The 21,201-nt window shown below is 38.1% G+C and overlaps 1 protein-coding gene across 19 annotated transcripts in view; it reads left to right on the top strand.

Annotated features, from left to right (window-relative positions):
* LOC136979409 (ankyrin-2-like) overlaps window positions 1–21,201 on the top strand; it is a 376,384-nt gene that overhangs the window by 117,784 nt on the left and 237,399 nt on the right. For all 19 annotated transcript variants that reach the window (XM_067275362.1, XM_067275361.1, XM_067275359.1 and 16 more), the window contains 2 exons: window positions 1,303–1,527; window positions 8,403–8,563. In XM_067275362.1, the coding sequence (XP_067131463.1) occupies window positions 1,303–1,527; window positions 8,403–8,563 (386 nt within the window). The remainder of the gene's footprint in view (window positions 1–1,302; window positions 1,528–8,402; window positions 8,564–21,201) is intronic.

Raw genomic sequence — 21,201 nt, 5'->3', positions numbered from 1 at the left:
TCAGTTGGAAATTTTGCCATTCTAAGGATTTATGTTAAGGACCATAATGGTTCTCAACATTAATCATTATATTGTCAAGCTCTTGAGAGTCAAAACATTTGTATGGAGAATGTTTATTTGATTCAAAGAACTCAACCAAGAAGAGTATGGCTACAGAGCTGCCAAACATTTCCTATTTCATGTAATTTGGTTTTTTAAGTAAGAACAAACTAGATAAACAGAACTTAAAATTTTAAAATAATCAGTTTTATTTTCCCTCCATAAAAAATAAATAAAATGTAAAATTCAATTTCAAACTCATGATCTGTCTTATACTTGAGAAAATGCAGTACGTATGGTATTTAAATATTTTCATCCATCAGATAATTATATTGTTTTTATATAAAACTACACAAATGTTTTTATTTTTAAAGAAATTCCTAAGAATTTCAAAAGTGTGAAGTGTTTTCAGAAGGTAATTTTATTATTGTAAACTCAGTTACAGTGAAACCCCATTTATCTGGATTATAAAACATTATCTTCCATACTTTTGACACAGGGATTGACTTGCAAAAAACACCTATATATGTAAAAAAAATCAAAGAATTCCTAAGCATAATCTTGCTTGAGGTTAACACTGCAGCTCGCAAGAATAGACTTGTTTTCTGTCAATTGGCATATGATGACCATTGTTATGTATTCTGTGGTAGTGTTCTTTGAGTTTACTTAATATCTTGTTGAATCTTTTCTAATCTTTTATAATTTTCAATTATAAAAAATTGCTACTTTCCTGTTGAGTGAAAATGTTTTGCTTCTCATGGCAGTCAATGTTTTAATAAGCTTATCGTTTGTAACCTTGCGAGTTATTATTCATTCGACATCCACAGTTACTGTTGTTTCGCTGAGTTTTGGTCACCTTCAATCTTTTGTGAAATAAAGTAAACACCATGAAAATGACACCTAAAAGAAAGAAAGTGGTTGTAATGATGGAGAGAATATTAGAAATAAAAAATAAAATGTATATAAATCATGTTATTTATGTTGATAATGAATTTTCTAGACTATCTGGATTGGATTCAGTCCCATTTGAGCCAGATAAACAGAGTTCCACTGTATACTAACTTCCTATTTTCTGTAAAAAAGGAAGTTAGTTTACAGTGTATCCAGTATTATCATACAAGTAAAAGTTGCTATTGTTATTTAATATTGGAATCAAATTTAATTATTACATAAAAATGAAAATGTTATAATCTAATTAAATTAATAAATTTCATTACAATGGATATTATTCAATTTAAAAATTCCATGCTTAAAATTTATTAGGTTTCTCGTGAGTTTCATGGTTGATGCTAGGGGAGGTGCGATGCGAGGCTGCCGTCACTCCGGAGTAAGGGTCATCATTCCACCTCGGAAGGCTTCCATGCCCATGCGCATAACTTGTAGATATTTGAGAAAAGAAAAACTTGCTCATCCGCCGCCGCTCATGGAAGGAGAAGCTTGCGCTTCTCGAATTTTGGAAGTAGGACCTGTCGGAGCAAGATTTTTAGGGTAAATATCCTTTTGTTGTTGTTATACTTATACAACATCATTGGTCATTTAAAATAAGACCCAAATACAGTAGGCCCTGAATTTAACAGATTAATTTGGAAAGGAGTGTCTGCTTTTCTATTTTAAAAACAATCATATTACAATGTATAGAATATAAATTTATTATGTACTGTATATTAAGTAATCTATACTCATTGATTTAACCTTTCAGCATGCTCTATTCACAAGTAAAAAGAATTTCTGTTCTAAAGAAAAAATTTAGAACTTTTCTATTCATTAAATTGAAGGCTTACTGCATTACAATTTAAACATTGTTATGCAGTAAATCATAATAAACAAATTAATTTTTAAAATATATCAATTACAAAAAATAATTTTTGGAATTGTTGTTGTTATTATTAATCTCCAGTATTGTTTTCAAAACAATATTATTAGATTAATACACTTAACATATAAAAATAATAATTTCATATAAGTTAAGACAATGTATTAAGTTTTAGAAATTGAGTGTAGTTCTTAAGTAATGGAAGTTATACTCAATTGCAATAACTTTTACTGCATTTTAATTATGTTTAGAATTTTATCTTATAAGAGTTTTTATAAAGGATTCAGTATTTTTATTTAAGAAATCAGATTCAGTTTGAACAAAGTAAATTTTTAGTTAACAAATTTGCTTTAGAGATCATAAATACAATATAATAAATTTAATAATGTTAATATTTTATATTGTAAACAATAAAAAACTAATTCCAAATGATTCTCATTTTGAAGTTTTCCTCACATTATTTTCTGAACAGATAAAATAAAAATATATTCATTCTGCCTATTAAACAGGGTGAATACATTTTTTAAAAAAAATTTCATTACAAATTCCAAAAGCTGTTCTTTAACAATAACAGAGCCAAATTTTGTTTGAAATTATTTTTAATTGAATAATAAATACATTTTAAGATACTATTTTTAATGCTTCCATCATAAATTTATGTTTACAGATGCATAGTTAAAAACAACTGTAACAGGCTCACTTATTGAAAATCATATGTATATATATAGTAGACCCATGTATAACATGATGCTCACACTATAACAAACAGAAATACAGTATTTTCTTAATGGCAAATAGCATCATGTTGCCAAGTTAGAACTTTTCATCCCAAACTTACCAAGTAAAGATTTGCAATTAGAGTTTAGGATTTCTTCTGGGATATTTTTATTACACTGGCTTCAGTAAAGAATCAAAACATAAGTTTTGGCAAGAGTGAGGAAACTAAGGTCCATAAAGCACTTCCTTTTGGTCCAAGTTGTTATAAAAATAATACAGAAGTTTAATTCTGTATTTGAGGTGGTATTGGAAAGTTTCTGGACTAGTTCTATAAAAAGTTATGGGATTATCTTATTCAAATCTTGTTGCTGTCCCCTTGGAAGCATATACAGTGATCTCAGCATCTCTTCCTCAACTGGAAGATGTCACAGAAGTATGTTTCCTGAAAGTGTGCTGATACTATCTGAAATTCTGTTTCAATTTTGTCAATGATCTTAAAGTAGCATTCTTTTAGTCTCAATTTAATTTTGGGGAACATGGCAAAGTTGCAGGTGGCTAAGTTGGGCAAGTACAGAGGATGTGGGACAACCACCATCTTGTTTTCTGCCAAAAAAACTGCCATCTTCAATGAGATGCCAGTGGGTGTGTCGCCATAATGTAATAGTCTATTGCTGTTGTGTCACAATTCTAGTCTTTTTGTGACACATCTCCGAAGTGCTTGAAAACATTACAGTAAAAATCAGAATTAACCATCATGCCAGGAGGAACAAATTTCTGGTGTGTGATGCTCTTAATGTTGAAAAACAATGAGCACAGTTTGAAACACGTGCTACTCAAAAACCTATGCTCAACCTAATGAATGGTTGCTGTAAGCTAGCCAAAGCATTTTGAGGGTCTACCACTGACACAAAATTCTATGGATGCACATTGTAATGATGTCTGACAAATTTGAGGAATCATGTAATGATTGAATGTGTGTTTGCTTGCTGATGCCATTCAGTATGTTGACTCAGCAGACTTGGAAGTGATGACTTTCACCAGTATACACAGTTCAGTTGAATGGCAGTCTTGCCAGCTACAGTTTGGGAACTTTCCAATACTACCTGGTATTATCTGTCTGGTAAAAAAAGACTGTATCTTCAGTTATTCAGATAGGCTTTACACAAAAATTACATTGTGTTATTATTAACTGGTAAAAAATTCAGTAACATTATATCATAAAATGCAGTTCTGCGCAAGTGGCCTTTTATTTTTTAATAATTGAATATATGAGGGGAGTCCGATATTAAAGGTACAGGCCAAAATTACACTAACATTTATAATTACAGAAAATATTTAATACATTTCACAAAAACTACATACTTTTGTTTATTTCTTGACATAATCACTTGACATTATTTATCTCGGTGTGACACTAGTTTGAACATCCTTTCACAGTACTGTTGCTTGTCAAGTTGCTTGACGTAGTCCAGAACGGTGTCTTCCAATTCCTCCTGATCCGCAAAGTGTTTCCCCACCAAAAATTTCTTTAAAGGTCTGAATAAATGAAAATCCAAGGGAACTAAATTTGGACTATACAGAAGATATTGCAGGAACCTCCCAATTCTGCTGTGCCAACCACAGTTTGGTTTGATTTGATATGTGGAGTATAGTCCAGATTTAGTCTCCTCGGATTTTCATTTATTTGGACCTTTAAAGAAATTTTTGGTGGGGAAACGTTTTGCAGATCAGGAGGAATTGGAAGACACCATTCTGGACTACGTCAACCAACTTGACAAGCAACAGTACATATATTTCTGATAATTAGCACTGAGTTCAGCGTGAACTCAGTGCTAATTATCAGAAATATATGCAACTTTGGCGTGAGTTAACTTTTATTATTTTCTACAAGCAACAGTACTGTGAAAGGATGCTCAAACTAATGACTTATGTCACTGTCTCATCCCTACTAGGAAACTTCCAGTTCTCCAGGATAGATATGGTTACTCCAGTGCATGAGATACTTCTAAGCACCACTTTTTCCTCAAGACATAAAGATGTTAGTAGCAATGCTGGGGAATGGCTCTGCTAATCATTTGTCACAATAGACATCAGTTAGCAGGATCTTGTAATCCGCTGTAGGCATTATCCCTTTAGCCACCAGTACATCTTTGGCAACAGGAGTATGCCTCCTCACTCTACTGGCTTCAGCATGTAGGTTATGCCCTCCAGGATAGCACCAGGTGTGCAAAGCTGATTCTTCTTGGGAAACTGATTTTCTTTACTAGCTAGAAGAAACTTTACACGGTTCATCCTACCACAGGCTGGGGCATGAGCAACTGCATTTGTTTGCCCTGTATCATTAGGTAGGATGTGGGAGTTTGTGAAGCGGGTAAGGTTTTTCAGGACCATAGCCTTCAGTTCCTGTAGCAATTTAGGTCTTAAATTTGAAAATTTCATTGTTCTCTGTAGCTAATCAGAGATTTCACTCACAAAAACTAACAGCTGTAGATGATGACAAAGCCCCTACAACCAGGGCTTTGGACAGACTACCAAAGCAGTCTCTTACACATTTCAGTAACACCCTAATTGAATGATGCCAGACAAATGTACCATATAAGTCTAAATGAGTACACACCAAAGACAATACCTCCATAAGAATACTGTTCATAGCAATCTTTTTCAAGCTATATACAGTAAGACCCTGCTTAATGCTGATTCACTATAATGCGATCTACTCAAAGCCTTAAAAAAAACTCAAAATTTACGCCAATTTAAATTATCGCGGCATTTAATTGATTCGTATATAATATGATTATTCACGAACACGAATCAATCAGAAAAAGGTGGCAAAAAGGTCCACTTTCTTTAAATCTATGTTTGTTTGGTGCAATTTTGGAAAAAATATAGCATCATGGATGACATAGGCAATATCAGCTTTGCTTGGCAAGAATTAGCTGATAAATGCACGAACGAAGTGTGGAAGAAGTTATGGCTGAAGCTATCCAAGAATTTGCAACGAGAAGAGCCTATTGCTATATTGTTAGGAGGTTAGGCTGCTGTATCGATTAGGTTGACTTTGGTCAACCTAATCGATACAGCAGGATCAAGAGATGTAGACGAGCAGGATATTGAGGAGTTACTGCAGGTTTCTGGTGAGAGTCTTACCAATGATGACCTTCAAGGACTGGCAGAACAAGGAATTCATGTACAACCGGAAAATAGAGATTCTGAAAACAAAACCCAAAGAATTTCTCTACAGATTTCCTTAGTAAAAGTTTGGTAATGATAACTGAAATTGTTGATCAAATTGTAGCGAATGATCCAGATTTTGAAAGGAGTGCAAAAACAAAATGAGGTGTTTTGGATGCAATCTTCCGCTACCGACATTTGCTTGAGAAAATAAAAAAAATGACAAATGAAACTTCGCGATTTTTCTAAAATTCTTGTTTTTTTGCAATAAAGTCAGGACTTTTGTCACAAAATATGATTTCTGTGTGCACTATGTTTAGGTGTTATTTAACATATTTTTATATTAATTTGTATAATAATATAACTTAAAATTAAAGTAAAATTTGTTTATTTTTGGTCATATGTTTCCCTATCTCATCTCTACTCTATGTTAAAATGACCTCGTTTAATGCTGTTTCGTTTAGTGCTTTGTCATCTAGGAACGCATCCCCTGCATTAAGCGAGGTCTTACTGTACTTACAGAACCTATTATATTTCTCTTAGTGATAATGATACCTATTGAAAATCAGCCATTGGACTATGACTGTACTAGTCTCCCCTTTGTTTTGACATTAGTTGCTTGCCATTATGTTATTAAACAGCTCTTTTGCCATTTGTATAAATGGAAATAGGTTTCAGTTTCAGGCAAATTCAGAAATCCCAAAAGAAGGCTGTGGATATGGACAGGGCTGCCAAAAACAAATTTTAAGGGCTGCAATACAGACTCAAAGTCTCCAACATGTCTAGAACCATGCAGTGTAATGGTCAGATCTATCAGCAGTTGAAGCTGAGATTGAAACTTACAGCATTCAACCTTAATCATCTCAGGTTGTTAGGTTCCCTTGCCACACCAAGACTGATTCCTTACTTTGGGGAAGGTACTGCTGTGTTATCAATGACCCTCATACCATTACTAGGAGTGAATAGCTGTCATACAAGATGGTTCCACAGTGTGATGCTGAACAGCAGAAGCAGGATTAAAGCATTCACCTGTGGTTGTCCATTCCCAAACATAACTGGGGAGTTTTTGCTAAAGATAATAAGCAGCCAGTCCATAACAGTTTATACTTCTATGTTATGATACCAATGAAAACAAAGCCAATGCTGCTGGGTGATAATGTCAAACATGCAAGTTGGCAAGTGACTAGTAGAGGCAAATGGTATAGGAAGAGATAGGATTCAGTACAGAGATTTTGTCTGTCTCTGATGTTGTTGCAGCTATTTGTACTTGTCTCACAATTGTCCCTCCTAGTGATCTGTGACACCTAGAGCCTGGCAGCCATGTATATGTACCCTGACATATCTGCTATCATCAACACCAATCCTGCAAAATGGCCAAACTTTGTCAGCTGTGTGTAATGTGTTTGACTGTGTTGTTCAGGCCATTGTCTGGTATCCTAGCAGGGGTATAGTCATAAATTAAAAAGTGCCAGGGTGCTAACTAGTGCTCCAAGTTTGAATTGCCATTTTCTAAGGAGTTTCAATGGACAAAGCACAACTTTGTGGCACAATATCTGCAAAATGGCTTAGATGCACCAAAAATGACCTATATATTTGTAACCAGCACAAAAAAACTATGCAAAAAGTAATTTTTTCAGTTATTTTTTGATTGAGGTACTGATAATCTAAAATCTAACCTAGATGTTCACAAAGTACAAGGACTTCATCCTGCTAAAAAAGGTACCAGGGTGCCCTAGCATGACTACAGCAACTTCTAAATAACACCTACACAGGCTCACTGCTGAACATAGCATGAGTCTTTACCTAAGATACTAAGGTAGCAATTTTAAGTTCCTCTGGTGACATTAAATTTGTGGTCCAATTGCATGCCAGATAATCATTTACATAGCTATATGCTGATTTTGCAGTAATTGGATAGTTCTATCTAGTGCATAGCTTTTTGTCAATGAGCATATTTTAAAATTTTAATATAGTAATACACAGAATTTTAAGTTTTAATTAATGCATAATAATAAAATAATTATTATTATTTTGTATCACTATAGAAAGGGGTTGATGGATTAAATTAAATTTTCAAAAAGAATCAAAAGAATCAAAAAGTTTGGGAATCCCTATTTAACTGAAATTTGAAACCATTTGCTTTGTTTATGTATAACAATTTACATAGATATGTCATAATGCCTTGAACAAATTGGAGAACTTCTAATGGTTCTATATTAAATGAAGAAGAGTTTCTATTCAATTGTAAAATAGTAGATGTTAATAAAATATTTCTAGTAAAGAGAAATAAAAAAACTAAATTTCAAATTAATTCTCTAAAATGGCAGTATTATTTTCTTAAAGTAAAAATTAATACCTCAGGATTATTATTTATTGGAATAAATATTTCAAAACTTTATGGTCTTTTACATATCAAACAAATCACTTTTTTCTATAGTTATATTATGAAAACTCTTCAATTTTCAATTGAATCAAATATTTTCCGATCTTTAGAAATTCTAAAGTCCTATCTGTTTTTGGTCCTTTTGATTAAAATATAAATGTACACCAGTTGATGTTTTAGTAAGAGAAAAACTTTACAATTTATCTGAATAATATGAATGTTGTTATAACATGTAAAAACAATTGAATTCCAACCAAAAAATGTTCTTGTCAATTTCAGTCCTGTGATAATCGAGGTGCCTCACTTCGCTTCGTTACGAGGAAAGGAAAGAGAAATAACTATTCTGCGAAGCGATAATGGCGAAACATGGAGAGACCACACTCTCGAAGCATCTGAAGAAGCGGTTCAGGAAGTGTTAAGTGATAGTTTTGATGGAGAAGGTAAAATTATTTTTCTTACTCTGTAAAATATTGAATAATAATTTAGTATTTTTCTTAACTTCAAAATTTCATTCATGTTTCTGAACATCAAAAATTTTAATAATACCTAGTATTTGTTCAAAATATTTTCTGTATTCTAAAAATGATCATGAAATCTGTCTGTAAAATTTCTTCAAATATTCGTTATCTCATATATTACTCGTATTTACACAAATTCATTAGAAAAAGAAAACTTTACAACATTGTAATAAGTGTTAAAGCTACATTGAATAATTTAACTTAAACAGTGGGTGAAGTTTAAAGAACGCTAACATTTTTGACCTGGTTAATGGATCATCTTCAGGCTTAAATAGTTAGAAGTGTAATGCCAGTAAGGGGATAAACTATTACGGTTACAATTGACACAAACTGCACTCTGTAATCCACACTTGAATAAACAGCTGGGACGAGGACTTCCCTCTGCTTGGCAATGTCTCCTTTGCCTTTCAAATCATCGGCTGCAATCCCTGTTTATTTACTGTATCCCATTTTTCCTTACTGATGCTGGCATTTCATATTTGACTGTGCATATTTGATGATGATCTGTTAAGATTTTTTAAACTTACTCAGCTGAAATTACTCACTGTTAAAGTTTCATTGATTAACTACAGTGGGTAGTTCATCTTAATTGGTGGTGTAGCTAGGGAGTGAGCAGAGTGGACAGTCTGCCTGGAGCAGTAATATTTTTGGGACAGCATTTTTGGCATTATAAAAATTCACATTGGTTGGTGTCCGACTGGTATTACAACTACCTTTGGTCCAACCTTAACCATAATGCAGTGGATAAAAGGGTAAAGATGTGAAATGTCTGTTGTTTCTAGGCTTAATTGGCCAAAAGTGGATTTGATAAAAAGGTGTCTGCCTTGACTGATTGCTTCAAAAGGAGTTTAACAAATTCATATTGGGGACTAGCCATTTTGGAGTGTCTCGATTCACTTCCCACCTCCCTTGACATGGCAGAGGGATGTTCCTTCCGTACTATTTGGGTGGCAATGGTATGTAACATCTGTAATCCTACCAATTTGAGTTTCAGAGTGTAAAATTTTGTCAGTCTTTCCCTGTTCCTTCTCCACGGGGGAAATGGATCTTGTTCTGGGAATGGGTTATAGCAAGAGTATCATGCATGGGATTGTCTTTGCAGATTTGTGGCTGTAATTGCGGGGAAAATTGATGCAGTAGGTGGCTTTGTGAACTCAGGAAATAATGCAAGGTTCTTGCCCCATTGACTGCTCTATCTGTTCCTTGAGTTTGCTCTGTTTGTGAGGGGTTGTCCCTTCAGAAGTTGTTTCTTGGTTTGGGCACTGGCTGTCGATCTAACCTCCTCACTATCATTACTAATTGTTTTGACAGTTGAGAGATGGTTGCATTGAGTACTGATTCTCTTCACATATTTGCTTCCTCTGACTGTGTGCTGTGACCATCTACTGCATCCATGACTCCAGCGACTAAACTCCATATTTTACTTGCCAGCTGATCTATTGTCGTCTCACATATGCCACTCTCTGTGCTTCCATGAAGGTTGGCAAGTTGTGTGTAATTACTTTGTAGTGTCAGCTTGTGCAGGAATTGGACTTGCAATTTTTCATCCAGTTCCCGCTGTTGACAGCATTTAATAATCACATTCTCCTGCTTGTTTGTGTTTGTCTGTTCTATAATTGCTGCTCGAGCGAGGGCTTGCAGGTGGAATGCAAATTCCTGCACCTTCTCATCCCTCCTCTGTGTGCACATGTGAAACAGGGTTCATGATTGAACCATTCAATCATCAACCACTGGAGCGTATCAAAATCTGTTACACATTTCATGTTTAAGTCACACCATGCAAAATCTTGAGCCACGCTCATGAGCTTGCATTTGGCAATGCTCAAGCACTGTTGAGGTGTTCACCTGGTCAAACTTCCTATCTCTCCCTGTATGTCAAAGAAATCAGTAATGCCCCGATTATCCTGAGAACATATATAATCTCTCTTTGCACCGGAACTTGTAATAATAAAATAAACCCTTCTAACCTTTTTCCCGGTGTCGTTCTATTTTTAGAATCATTCTATTTACAGACTCGCAAACATTTTCACAGCCCCTCCTGGGCTCTTCTTCAGGCTTCGTCGAATAGGCCGTTAAGATTCGAATAAATATTCAATTAGAATTTTTTGGAATATTAGCACGTGCAGCAGCTGGATATTTGTACTGTGCATGCTCGATGCTCCTCCCTTTAAACGCTGTTTTCTAGCACAACCTGCCATGCGCTCGATAGGATCATTTCCTCCTTATGATTAACGCAGGTACTACGTAATCCAGCCTTAAATATCTCCATGGCTTCTAGCCATTTCAATTGCTGTGGGTTATAGCTGGGTATAATGATTTTTGCCGTGGGTATAATGACTCGATGTACGGAAGTGCAAGGGGTTTATATAGATAAATTACAATCGCGGGTCAAACGTTTTGCAAACACAAGCCTGGCCAAGAGAATGAAAATGGGAAATATAATAGCTGATGCTCCAGAGATACCGTGGTTATTTGCATTCGCAAAAACACACAAAAAAGCACAGCAACTCAGACCAGTGGTGAACAAGACTAAGGCCCCTACACGTATTCTAGAATCTTTTACTCATAAATTGCTCATCCCGCACCTGGAAGGATACCAATTCAATATAAACAACCCAGCAGAACTTGTAAAAAAATTGAAGAAGATAGCAAAACCAGCTTGTGCTACGGTCTTAGACTTCAGATCGTTGTTTCCGTCGATAGAACTACCACCTTGTTTTTGCGAACTAAGGGACTTTCTGTTTTCGATAGTTGAGGACAACACAATGCACCAACATATTCTCGAACTAGCCCATTTGTTATGCTATGGCTCTCTTTTCCAATTTAAAGGGATCACGTACATGCAAGGCAAAGGAGTCCCGATGGGCAGCCCGCTCTTGGGTGATTTGTGCGAAATGGTAATTAGGAGATTGGAAAACAATATCCTACCGTGATTCTTGCCCAGCATCTTGTTGTACAAACGTTACATTGATGACATTATTATATTTTGGAAAGTAGAACCGGACATAAAATTATTCCTCGAAGCCATAAACAGTAATCCGTACGGGCTAACATTAGAGGTAGAGCAGCACGACTCATCGAGGGTGCACTTCTTGGATATTGATATCAACTTTGAAGGAGCTAATATACTTACATCAGTATACCGAAAGCCGAGCACGTTCCACACATATATTCCTAGAAATTCATATGATCCGTTTCAATACAAAATAGCTGCCTTCCGAGCATTAGTGAGAAGGGCTCATACGCACTCCTCTACAAAAAAAGCGCTCGAAACGGAGCTCAATCATATTCAAAATATTGCTATAAGCCATGGATACAGCAAAGCTCTCATTGAAAAGTTGTCTAGAAGACATGAGAAGTCCCAAAAGGAAAATAATCAGACAGCACAACCTTTGAATATCAGACAGGAAGAAAATGAAAGGATATTTATCACATACAATCCAGTGCTGAAATCCATTTACAAAACCGTGGCCAACCGACAAGGAATTAACATCGTGTACAGAAGATGTCAGACTCTCTTCAGAATATTAAGCAACGGCAAAGACCCACCAAACCCCGAAAGGCTTCCGGGAGTATATATGATACCACTAGAAGATCACAGGTGCGATAGACAATTAACATACATTGGTTCCACAAAACGTGCGTTAAAAGTGAGGTTAAAGGAGCACGAGTCAGACATACACCACGGTAGATACACTATGGCCCTGGCGATGTACGCGTTGGAAGAGGAGATAACGGCGGACCTGCATGCGGCAAAAATCATTATACCCAGCTATAACCCACAGCAATTGAAATGGCTAGAAGCCATGGAGATATTTAAGGCTGGATTACGTAGTACCTGCGTTAATCATAAGGAGGAAATGATCCTATCGAGCGCATGGCAGGTTGTGCCAGAAAACAGCGTTTAAAGGGAGGAGCATCGAGCATGCACAGTACAAATATCCAGCTGCTGCACGTGCTAATATTCCAAAAAATTCTAATTGAATATTTATTCGAATCTTAACGGCCTATTCGACGAAGCCTGAAGAAGAGCCCAGGAGGGGCTGTTAAAACGTTTGCGAGTCTGTAAATAGAACGATTCTAAAAATAGAACGACACCGGGAAATATGTTAGAAGGGTTTATTTTATTATTTTATCCTGAGAACGTCGGGATCATCCCTATGAATGCAGAGAATGAGGGAAGAGAACTGCTGCTGCTGCTGTCACAAAGACCTACTGAGGCACTTGAATCTGCCACAACATCTGCCATTGTCCAACCCACTTTCAAATAAAACTCTTTTTCGTTAGCTTCTGGAAATTTTGTGGGACTGTATCCATCATGTCCTGGTGTGTAATGTTACAGAAAATATCCTGAATTTCTGACACTAGTGTGGATTAGCCAACGTTTTTTTATTAATCGGGTAGAAGTGATATGTACAGTACATACCCAGTACCTTTTAGTACAACTGAGTTGCAAACTACATACAGTCATCATTGTACAAAAAAGATGTTAAATGCATGTAACAGTAAATGAATGGTATGGGCGAGAGTGGACTTTGTCACTACTTGCAATGCATGGGACTTAACACAATAAAGGGCTGGGTAGCTTCCCAGAAAACCAACAATGTTCAGTATAATTTTTGCACTATAGTCTGTTTGAAATATAAATCTGTAAGAGTTTTGAAGGACCTGTAGATTTCTTCGACTTGCAAGAGAAGGCTTTTATTACATGGCCAATCTATATGTTTGTAGTTTAAAATTTGCTGTAAGTCCGTCCTTTCTTTTTTGACTATAGGACAGTTGAACAGGTAGTGGTTGTTTCCATTGGTTTTGTCACAAGTAGAGCACTTATCACTATCGGTAAATTTGAACCTGTGTAAGTAGCTTTAAAAGCAGCCGTGGTTCGTTATAAATTTGATTTGTATTGTGATCGATTTTGAGCCAATTCATCTTGTAGATACATTTAATGTCTGGTAAGTATGAGTAAGTTGTTTCATTATGGAAGTTGTCCCAAAACATTTGCCATTCTTATAAAATATAGTTTTTTATAGTATTGAATCCTGTCACAGGTGGTAATTTGCTGTATATTATGGTGTTTTCTTGGTTGATGGCTGCCTTCTTTGCTAATTTGTTGGCTCTTTTGTTGCCAATATTTCCCTGGTGTTGTTTCATCCAATTAAGGGAGAAGGCATCATTTGAATTTTGTAACATAGTATTAATATTATTCGTAATTGGGTGAGTATCATTGTTCTGAATTATGTAGCTGTAAATGGCTGCTTGGCTGTCAGAATGATGTTAACATTATTATGTGGATATTTAGCAGTTCTGTAAAGTACTATTTTTAGTATCTTAGGAAACCGACACTAACTGCAGCCGGTAAAACTTCCATTAACCTAACGGGTACTTTACGTAGATTTGAGATTAGTTTGCCAGGCCTGGGCTTTTACGCGTGCACCGAAAAATTGGTAAGAATAACGACAATTATCAAGTCAAAGCAAAAAAAACTTTCAAATATATTTAATTACTAAATAGAATTTACTATGTACAATTGTCTATAATCCAAAACAAAATTTATTAACGAAAACCAACAAGTCAACCCGACAATAAACTCAGCTACTTAGCTTAACTTAATATTAATTCCCCTTTGAAAATTCGACAAATCAAATACTTAGGAACTATGAACAAAATCTCTTACGAACTAAACGTCTATCCGTCACCTCACTATACTAGGAACCTATTTCCTCAATCTTTTCGCTATCGTCAATCGAATTCCTCTTTAACACCTTGGTTCGCCTAATTCTCAATCTGGACTTCGACCAGGAATCACCTCGCTCTGGAAATCACCTCGCCATTCTTCGGTTAGCATACTGGTTTTATGCTGTGAGGTGACATCGCAACTCAGCTGGGTTACTCCCCTTATTTACATACTTAGTTTTCTAACATTAAGTTTCTTTCTGGCAGCTTTAATTTTCTGACAAAAGCTTATAAACCGTTTACAAAGTATTTAGCACAATTTTCTGGGATGTTATTATGGTTTAGTAAGTATTTCTTTACTAGTGAGTGTGGGGATTCCCCCCTCCATTTTTATTTTCTCTCTGTGGACTGTTTATTTCCGCTGGGCAGCGCAAGTTCGCGAGAATTTTTTTCCTACGACGCTCGTTCCTTCATGAGTTGGTTTATCTTCTTTTTTTTCTTACTAATAAGAGAGTGGTGGGGAACCTTCATCCTAAATAAACATAAGCCCCAAACAAAATATAATAAAACGAAAAAATAATAATAAAATAAAAATAACGCTCGGAATCAGTTCCTTACAGTACAGTCTTCCACTGCAGTGGCAATCATCAGCAGTTCTGCTTGTGTAACATTGCATGGATTAGCTAACTAGGGGGAATCTTTAATCTTATGTCAGGATGCTCGAGGGTTGTTCTTGCATGTGGGTGGTGGTGATGGAGACATAGATGAGACGTGCCTCCACAAATAACCCATTTATTTATACAAAAGGTTGCTTACAATTTCTCAGAGATCCCCTTTTGTCTGGTGATCACAGTTTGTATCTATAAGTCCCTTTCACAGAAGTCCTTTCCAGAGATAGAAGCATCAATAAGTAGTAACAGATGGCTCTCTTGCAGAAGTTACTGTCATTGATGGCTGTAGCTCTGAGGCAATGGTGAGGTGATGCTCGACAGCCAGATGGCTTAAGTAAGTTGTTCACTGAACAGAGAGGATAGGAAGATTGGGTGTGAAGCAATAATGGTTTCACTTTAATCCTTTGGCAACACAGGGTTTGTTGGTCATGCACAATGGAGAAAGACTCGCTTTCCTGATGCATTGACACTCTATGGTTGTGTTGACTGACCGAGTGCATCATGTCCTTGAAGATCGAGGATTATATTAATCTCTGTTTACAATTGGCCATTCCCTCATTACTATGTGTAATGGAATCCCAACTCGGATTGTGGGAGAGGTCAAACTGAAAGCTGAATTTGTGGGATTTGCGAAGATCCTTAGGGTTGAAGATCGCAGGTGTGGGTGTTTGATTACCACGAACTAATGGAGACAAACGAGAAATACACTTATAACTAACTTTATGTACAAAAAATTTTTACATACAACGTCAACGTCTCCAGAAAGTTGGCACACGTAGCACAAGGCGGTTCACAAAACAAAAGTCCTTCGGCGAGAAGACAAAGAGTTGAGCAAATCCAATCGGTTTCAATAAAAAAAAAAAACTATTTTGCCCCGTGAGGTTATAAACCAGCAACCGATTCGCTTGTCTAAATCTTATATCGTACTTCCGATTTCTCCCTCCGATGGAAACGGATTACCAAAACCAGGAACTTCCGCACACACAAAGAGAAGGAAGACTGTTCACCCCTATGCACACAGCAGTCGTGAAAAATCGTTCTTTCCTCAAACACCAGGAACCAGAATGGGACGTTGCCAGCCCCTCACACCTTATATAGCGTGCCTACCGCCAACACAGTGCTGCCATAACATATATACGATAAAAAAAAATATATAAAAAAATAATAATATTTTACAATTTTAAAAACATCGTGCGTACAGAAATAGATAAAATAAAACAAAAAAATGACAAGAGAATAAACAATAAAATAAAAATATTCCGACGATATATAAGAGCGACACATATGCCCCTCCAAAATTGGAAAATAAAATTTTTTTTTTTTTTAATATCCGCGGTTTAGGGTGACGTAATCCACTCTCCGTCGCCTGAGATTATAGGGAGCATTCTGTTGGACAATTATGTCGTCTGCCCCCCTTCAGCAAGTACATTAGTAGTAGGTTCCGGAGTCTGATGGACCTCGAGAGAGGGTCTGTGATACTTCCCCATGCACATGTAAGATTGCCGATAGTCAGTTTCCTCCTCGTCATTATCATCAGCCCCCTTGACCTCAGCCACATGGTCTCTCCTTCTAACTCTTCTCCCGGAGTTTTTCTTTTGCCCGTAAAAAGGCTTAAGCCAGTCTATGTGTATGGTTTGATTATCCTTTAACTTCCGGCCTCTTACCCTGACCACCACATCACTAAGCATTTCCTCTACCCGGAAAGGACCTGTGTACCACGCAGAGAATTTTTTGTGTGTAACTTTTGACGGTTTCCTGATTAATACCAGATCCCCAACTCTGAATTTCCTCAATTGCCTGTTTTTATTCCAATACTCTCTTTTTTTAGCTAATTGCCCTCTGCTGAACACGTCCGCAGCCTCACGACAGACCTGGAGCTTGCGGATTAATTTCTCACGGTAATCCAGTGCATTAGTAGCGACTAAGTCTCTGTCCAGTGTACGGGTTTCACCAGGGATGATGGGATCAAAACCATACAGCAGGAATGATGGCGTTTCACCAGTCGAGCCATGAATGGTGGTACGATAAGCTAGTAACGCGGTGGGGATGTAATTATCCCAATCAGCATTATCACCGTTAGAAATCCTCGCGATCATTTCAATTATAGTTTTGTTAGCCCTCTCACATGTCCCATTAGAGGTAGGTCGATATGCAGTCGTTGTTCTCCGATCGATGTTCAGTATTTTACTTACATCGTTCATCAGTTTCGAGGTCAAATTTGTACCCCGATCGGAGATAAGAGTCTGCCCGCCACCGTAACGACACACGATATTTTCGAACAGACAATCTGCTATAGTCCTTGACGATACCTCTGAGACAGGGATCGCCTCAACGAATCTTGTAAACATATCGATAAAAACGATAATGTACCGGTTTCCCTTCCGTGATTCGGGCACGGGGCCTATCACATCCACTGCGATCACTTGCATCGGCTCGTTCGGGTGAGTTACTTCCTGAATAGGTGCCCTCTGAGCAGTGCGATTGAATCTTTGGCAAATACTACATCTGGTTACAAAATTTTTAACTTTCTTCCTCATATCGGGAAAGAAATATTTATTTCTGATTTTCTTCAGCGTTTTTTCCACACCACCATGCCCGCTTATCTCATGGTAATGTTCAATTAAAGGGATCTGCGCAGAATCACCAACACAAAGGCACTTAACAGGCTCGCCTCTATGATTCATCCCTTTTTTTATCAGGAGACCATTACTCACTTCAAAATCACGGAGACACGTGGGGGTGTCACCAGCCCCTTTTCGTACCAACGTGTCACGAGTCTCGATTATCGTACTATCACTTTGTTGGGATTCAATCACCCAATCATTAACGCCCTTAGTGTTATCATCATCAGGTGGAGATACGGAATTGATGTTTACTTTGACCTCAGGTGAGATCTTCTGATCCTCATGGGAGCGAGACAATAGGTCAGCCACTTTATTTTCTCCGCCCTTCACATGCACCATCTGGATGTCATAACCGGCTATCTCGATAGCCCATCTCATGAGTCGGCGATTATGGTTATTCATATCTCTGAGGAAAACCAATGGCTTGTGGTCAGAGTACACAATTATCGGTCTACCCAGGACTAAAAAACGGAAGTGGCGGAGGGCTGTCAATAGCGCGAGGCATTCCTTCTCTACTATTGAGTAGTTCAATTCGGCGCCATGTAACTTTTTGCTAAAGAAGCCGATAGGAGCGAGACGGCCACCATGCTTCTGATGTAATGCGGCCCCCACAGCCCGATCGGAAGCATCCGTATAGAGGTGGAATTCAGATGTGAAGTCAGGGTGTCTCATTGTTGGGGGAGTGGTTACAGCTCTCTTCAGGTTGTTAAAGCTGTCTTCACATTCCTTCGACCACTTAAAACGATACCCTTTTTTGGTTAATTCTGTGAGTGGTAAGGATATGCTGGCAAAGTTTTCTATAAAAGGCCGATAAAAACCGAGGGCTCCGAGAAATGAACGTACTTCTCTCACCGTTCTAGGCGGCGGTATTTCAAGGAAGGCCTTTACGTTATCGGGATCTGGCGAAATCCCCTCATCGCTTATTATGTGTCCTAAATACTGAACAGAAGTTACTGCAAATCTGCACTTCGAGGGCCTTAGTACTAATTCAGCCCTTTTTAGGATGAGGAGTACATCTCTTAACAACTCGCTGTGTTCGTTCATATTCTTGGAAAAAAGTACCACGTCATCTTGGAACACGAAACAGGAGATTCCTACATACTTGGAGAGTATCGAGTTCATAATGCTCTGGAAGTAACGCCCAGAGTTCTTTCCACCCTGGGGCATGCGGCAAAGTTGGTATTTTCCCCAGGGGGTGGAGAAGGCAAACACCTCACGAAGGTGGGGCGCAACAGGAATCTGGAAGTAACCAGAATTTAAATCTAAAACGGAAAATATCTTTCCTCCCTTCAATTGAGCCAGGATGTCGTCAATCCGCATTAGAGGGAAGTCTTGACCTTTAGTGACTTCATTAACCTTCCTTAGGTCTAGTGTGAAACGGATTTCCCCGTTATTCTTTGGTACAATATGTATGGGAGAGTTCCATTCAGATTTCGATGGCTCAATTATACCGGCCACCAAATATTGCTCAATTTTTTCCTTTAATTTTGGCAAGTACACATGCGGAATACGGTATTGCCGGGTGTAGATAGGGTGATCTGTGCACAGATCGAAATTATGAACAAACTTGGTCGTGCCTGCCAACTCTTCTACATTTTCGCTGAATATATCAGAAAAATCCCTGATGATGTCTTGTATCTTTAATGCTTGATCGTGGGGGAGGTGCGATAAGTCTAATCGTTCGGTTTGGTCTGGCGATTTGGGGGTTTCTCGGAGTGACACGATTGCTACAGTTGAGCTTCCTCTATTCACAAGAGCACCACCCTCCATAAGGTGTGCTATTTTAGTCAAAATTTCCGGGCAAGCATACAAGAAGTCCATTCCGAGGATACCTTGGTTGCCTACCAAAATTCCGGAGTCGACGCCGATGAATTGAGTAGGGACGACCTTACTACCGAACTTCACCTTAAACAAAAACCCTCTGTCGCATTTCATGATGCCCCCGGATACTCCTTTTACCCTCACGTTGACCACATTGCATTGATGACCCATGTCCCCCAGAGACTCAATATTTTTTTGGTTAATAAGGGACCTCTCGGCCCCGGTGTCAACTAGCAAGCTTACTGCGATGCCATTAATTTGACCGGAGATAAATGGAAGCTGGTGCTCGTTAATCTTTGGTTCACTAGCCAGTTCAATAGTTAATTCCGAGCCACCGACCTGGCTTTCACAGTGGCTCCCTTCGCGTTTAAATTTAACGGGCAATTGGCACACAAATGATCCTTACTTTTGCAGATAAAACATTCCCTCGTCCGATTGGTTCCCACCCTTTGACCACTTACACCCTGCTCTTCAGGTCTTAGAGACAATCCCATGATTGCATTAGATAACTTCGACACAGTCTCTTCCAGACTGGCTAGTCTGTTCGACAACTCTGCCGCATTGGTCGAGCCCCCTTCAGGCGGTTCCGTTTTACCAGCGGGCGGCACGACGACCCCACCTACTTGAACTTCCTTAAAGCCGCATAATTGTTCTATCTTATAGAGTTTCTCCGCCAACTCAACCGCATCGTTAAATGACTGAGGCTCACGTTCCAATAACTTCATCCTCAGACCGGGGATGAGCCCTTGGACGAATTGACTACGGAGCATTTCGCTCCTTAAAGTAGCCATATGGGGATTCGTACATATCATTTTCTCAAACGCGATACATAACCGAACACGGTACTCACCGACAGTCTCCTCGCGTCTCTGCCTTATACTGATAAAGTCCTTCAGAGTGTCTCCCTCACTTTGCTTAGGTCTGTGGAAGCTGCTTATGAGCGAGGATTTTATCCGATTATAGTCGTTGCCGTATGCCGCACGTAGATCCATAAAAAGGTTGAAAGGTTCACCCTTCAACCTCGATTGCGCCACCACTAATCGAGTCCCATTGCTCCATTCCGCAATACATGACACTTCCTCCAATATGTCAAAGAATTGCTTGATTGAAATATTATCAGTCTGTGATCCAGAAAACATCGGGATCATTCCTAAATACCCGGTGATAACCGGGGTTGCGTTAACCATGTCCTGTTGACCTTGCCGGGCCGCTGTGCTGGTCACAAATCTGTCGCAATTGTTCGAGTCCCCTGTGCTCGCTGTCTCCATTATCACACGTGGTAATCCTGTCGCGGACGCCAATATGTGGGATTTGCGAAGATCCTTAGGGTTGAAGATCGCAGGTGTGGGTGTTTGATTACCACGAACTAATGGAGACAAACGAGAAATACACTTATAACTAACTTTATGTACAAAAAATTTTTACATACAACGTCAACGTCTCCACAAAGTTGGCACACGTAGCACAAGGCGGTTCACAAAACAAAAGTCCTTCGGCGAGAAGACAAAGAGTTGAGCAAATCCAATCGGTTTCAATAAAAAAAAAAAACTATTTTGCCCCGTGAGGTTATAAACCAGCAACCGATTCGCTTGTCTAAATCTTATATCGTACTTCCGATTTCTCCCTCCGATGGAAACGGATTACCAAAACCAGGAACTTCCGCACACACAAAGAGAAGGAAGACTGTTCACCCCTATGCACACAGCAGTCGTGAAAAATCGTTCTTTCCTCAAACACCAGGAACCAGAATGGGACGTTGCCAGCCCCTCAC

This window comes from Centruroides vittatus, unplaced genomic scaffold (genome assembly GCF_030686945.1).
Source record: "Centruroides vittatus isolate TY-2023 unplaced genomic scaffold, ASM3068694v2 contig_620, whole genome shotgun sequence".
NCBI lineage: Eukaryota > Metazoa > Arthropoda > Arachnida > Scorpiones > Buthidae > Centruroides > Centruroides vittatus.
Note: the sequence above shows the minus strand (reverse complement) of the source record. Positions and strands in the feature narration are given on the sequence as shown.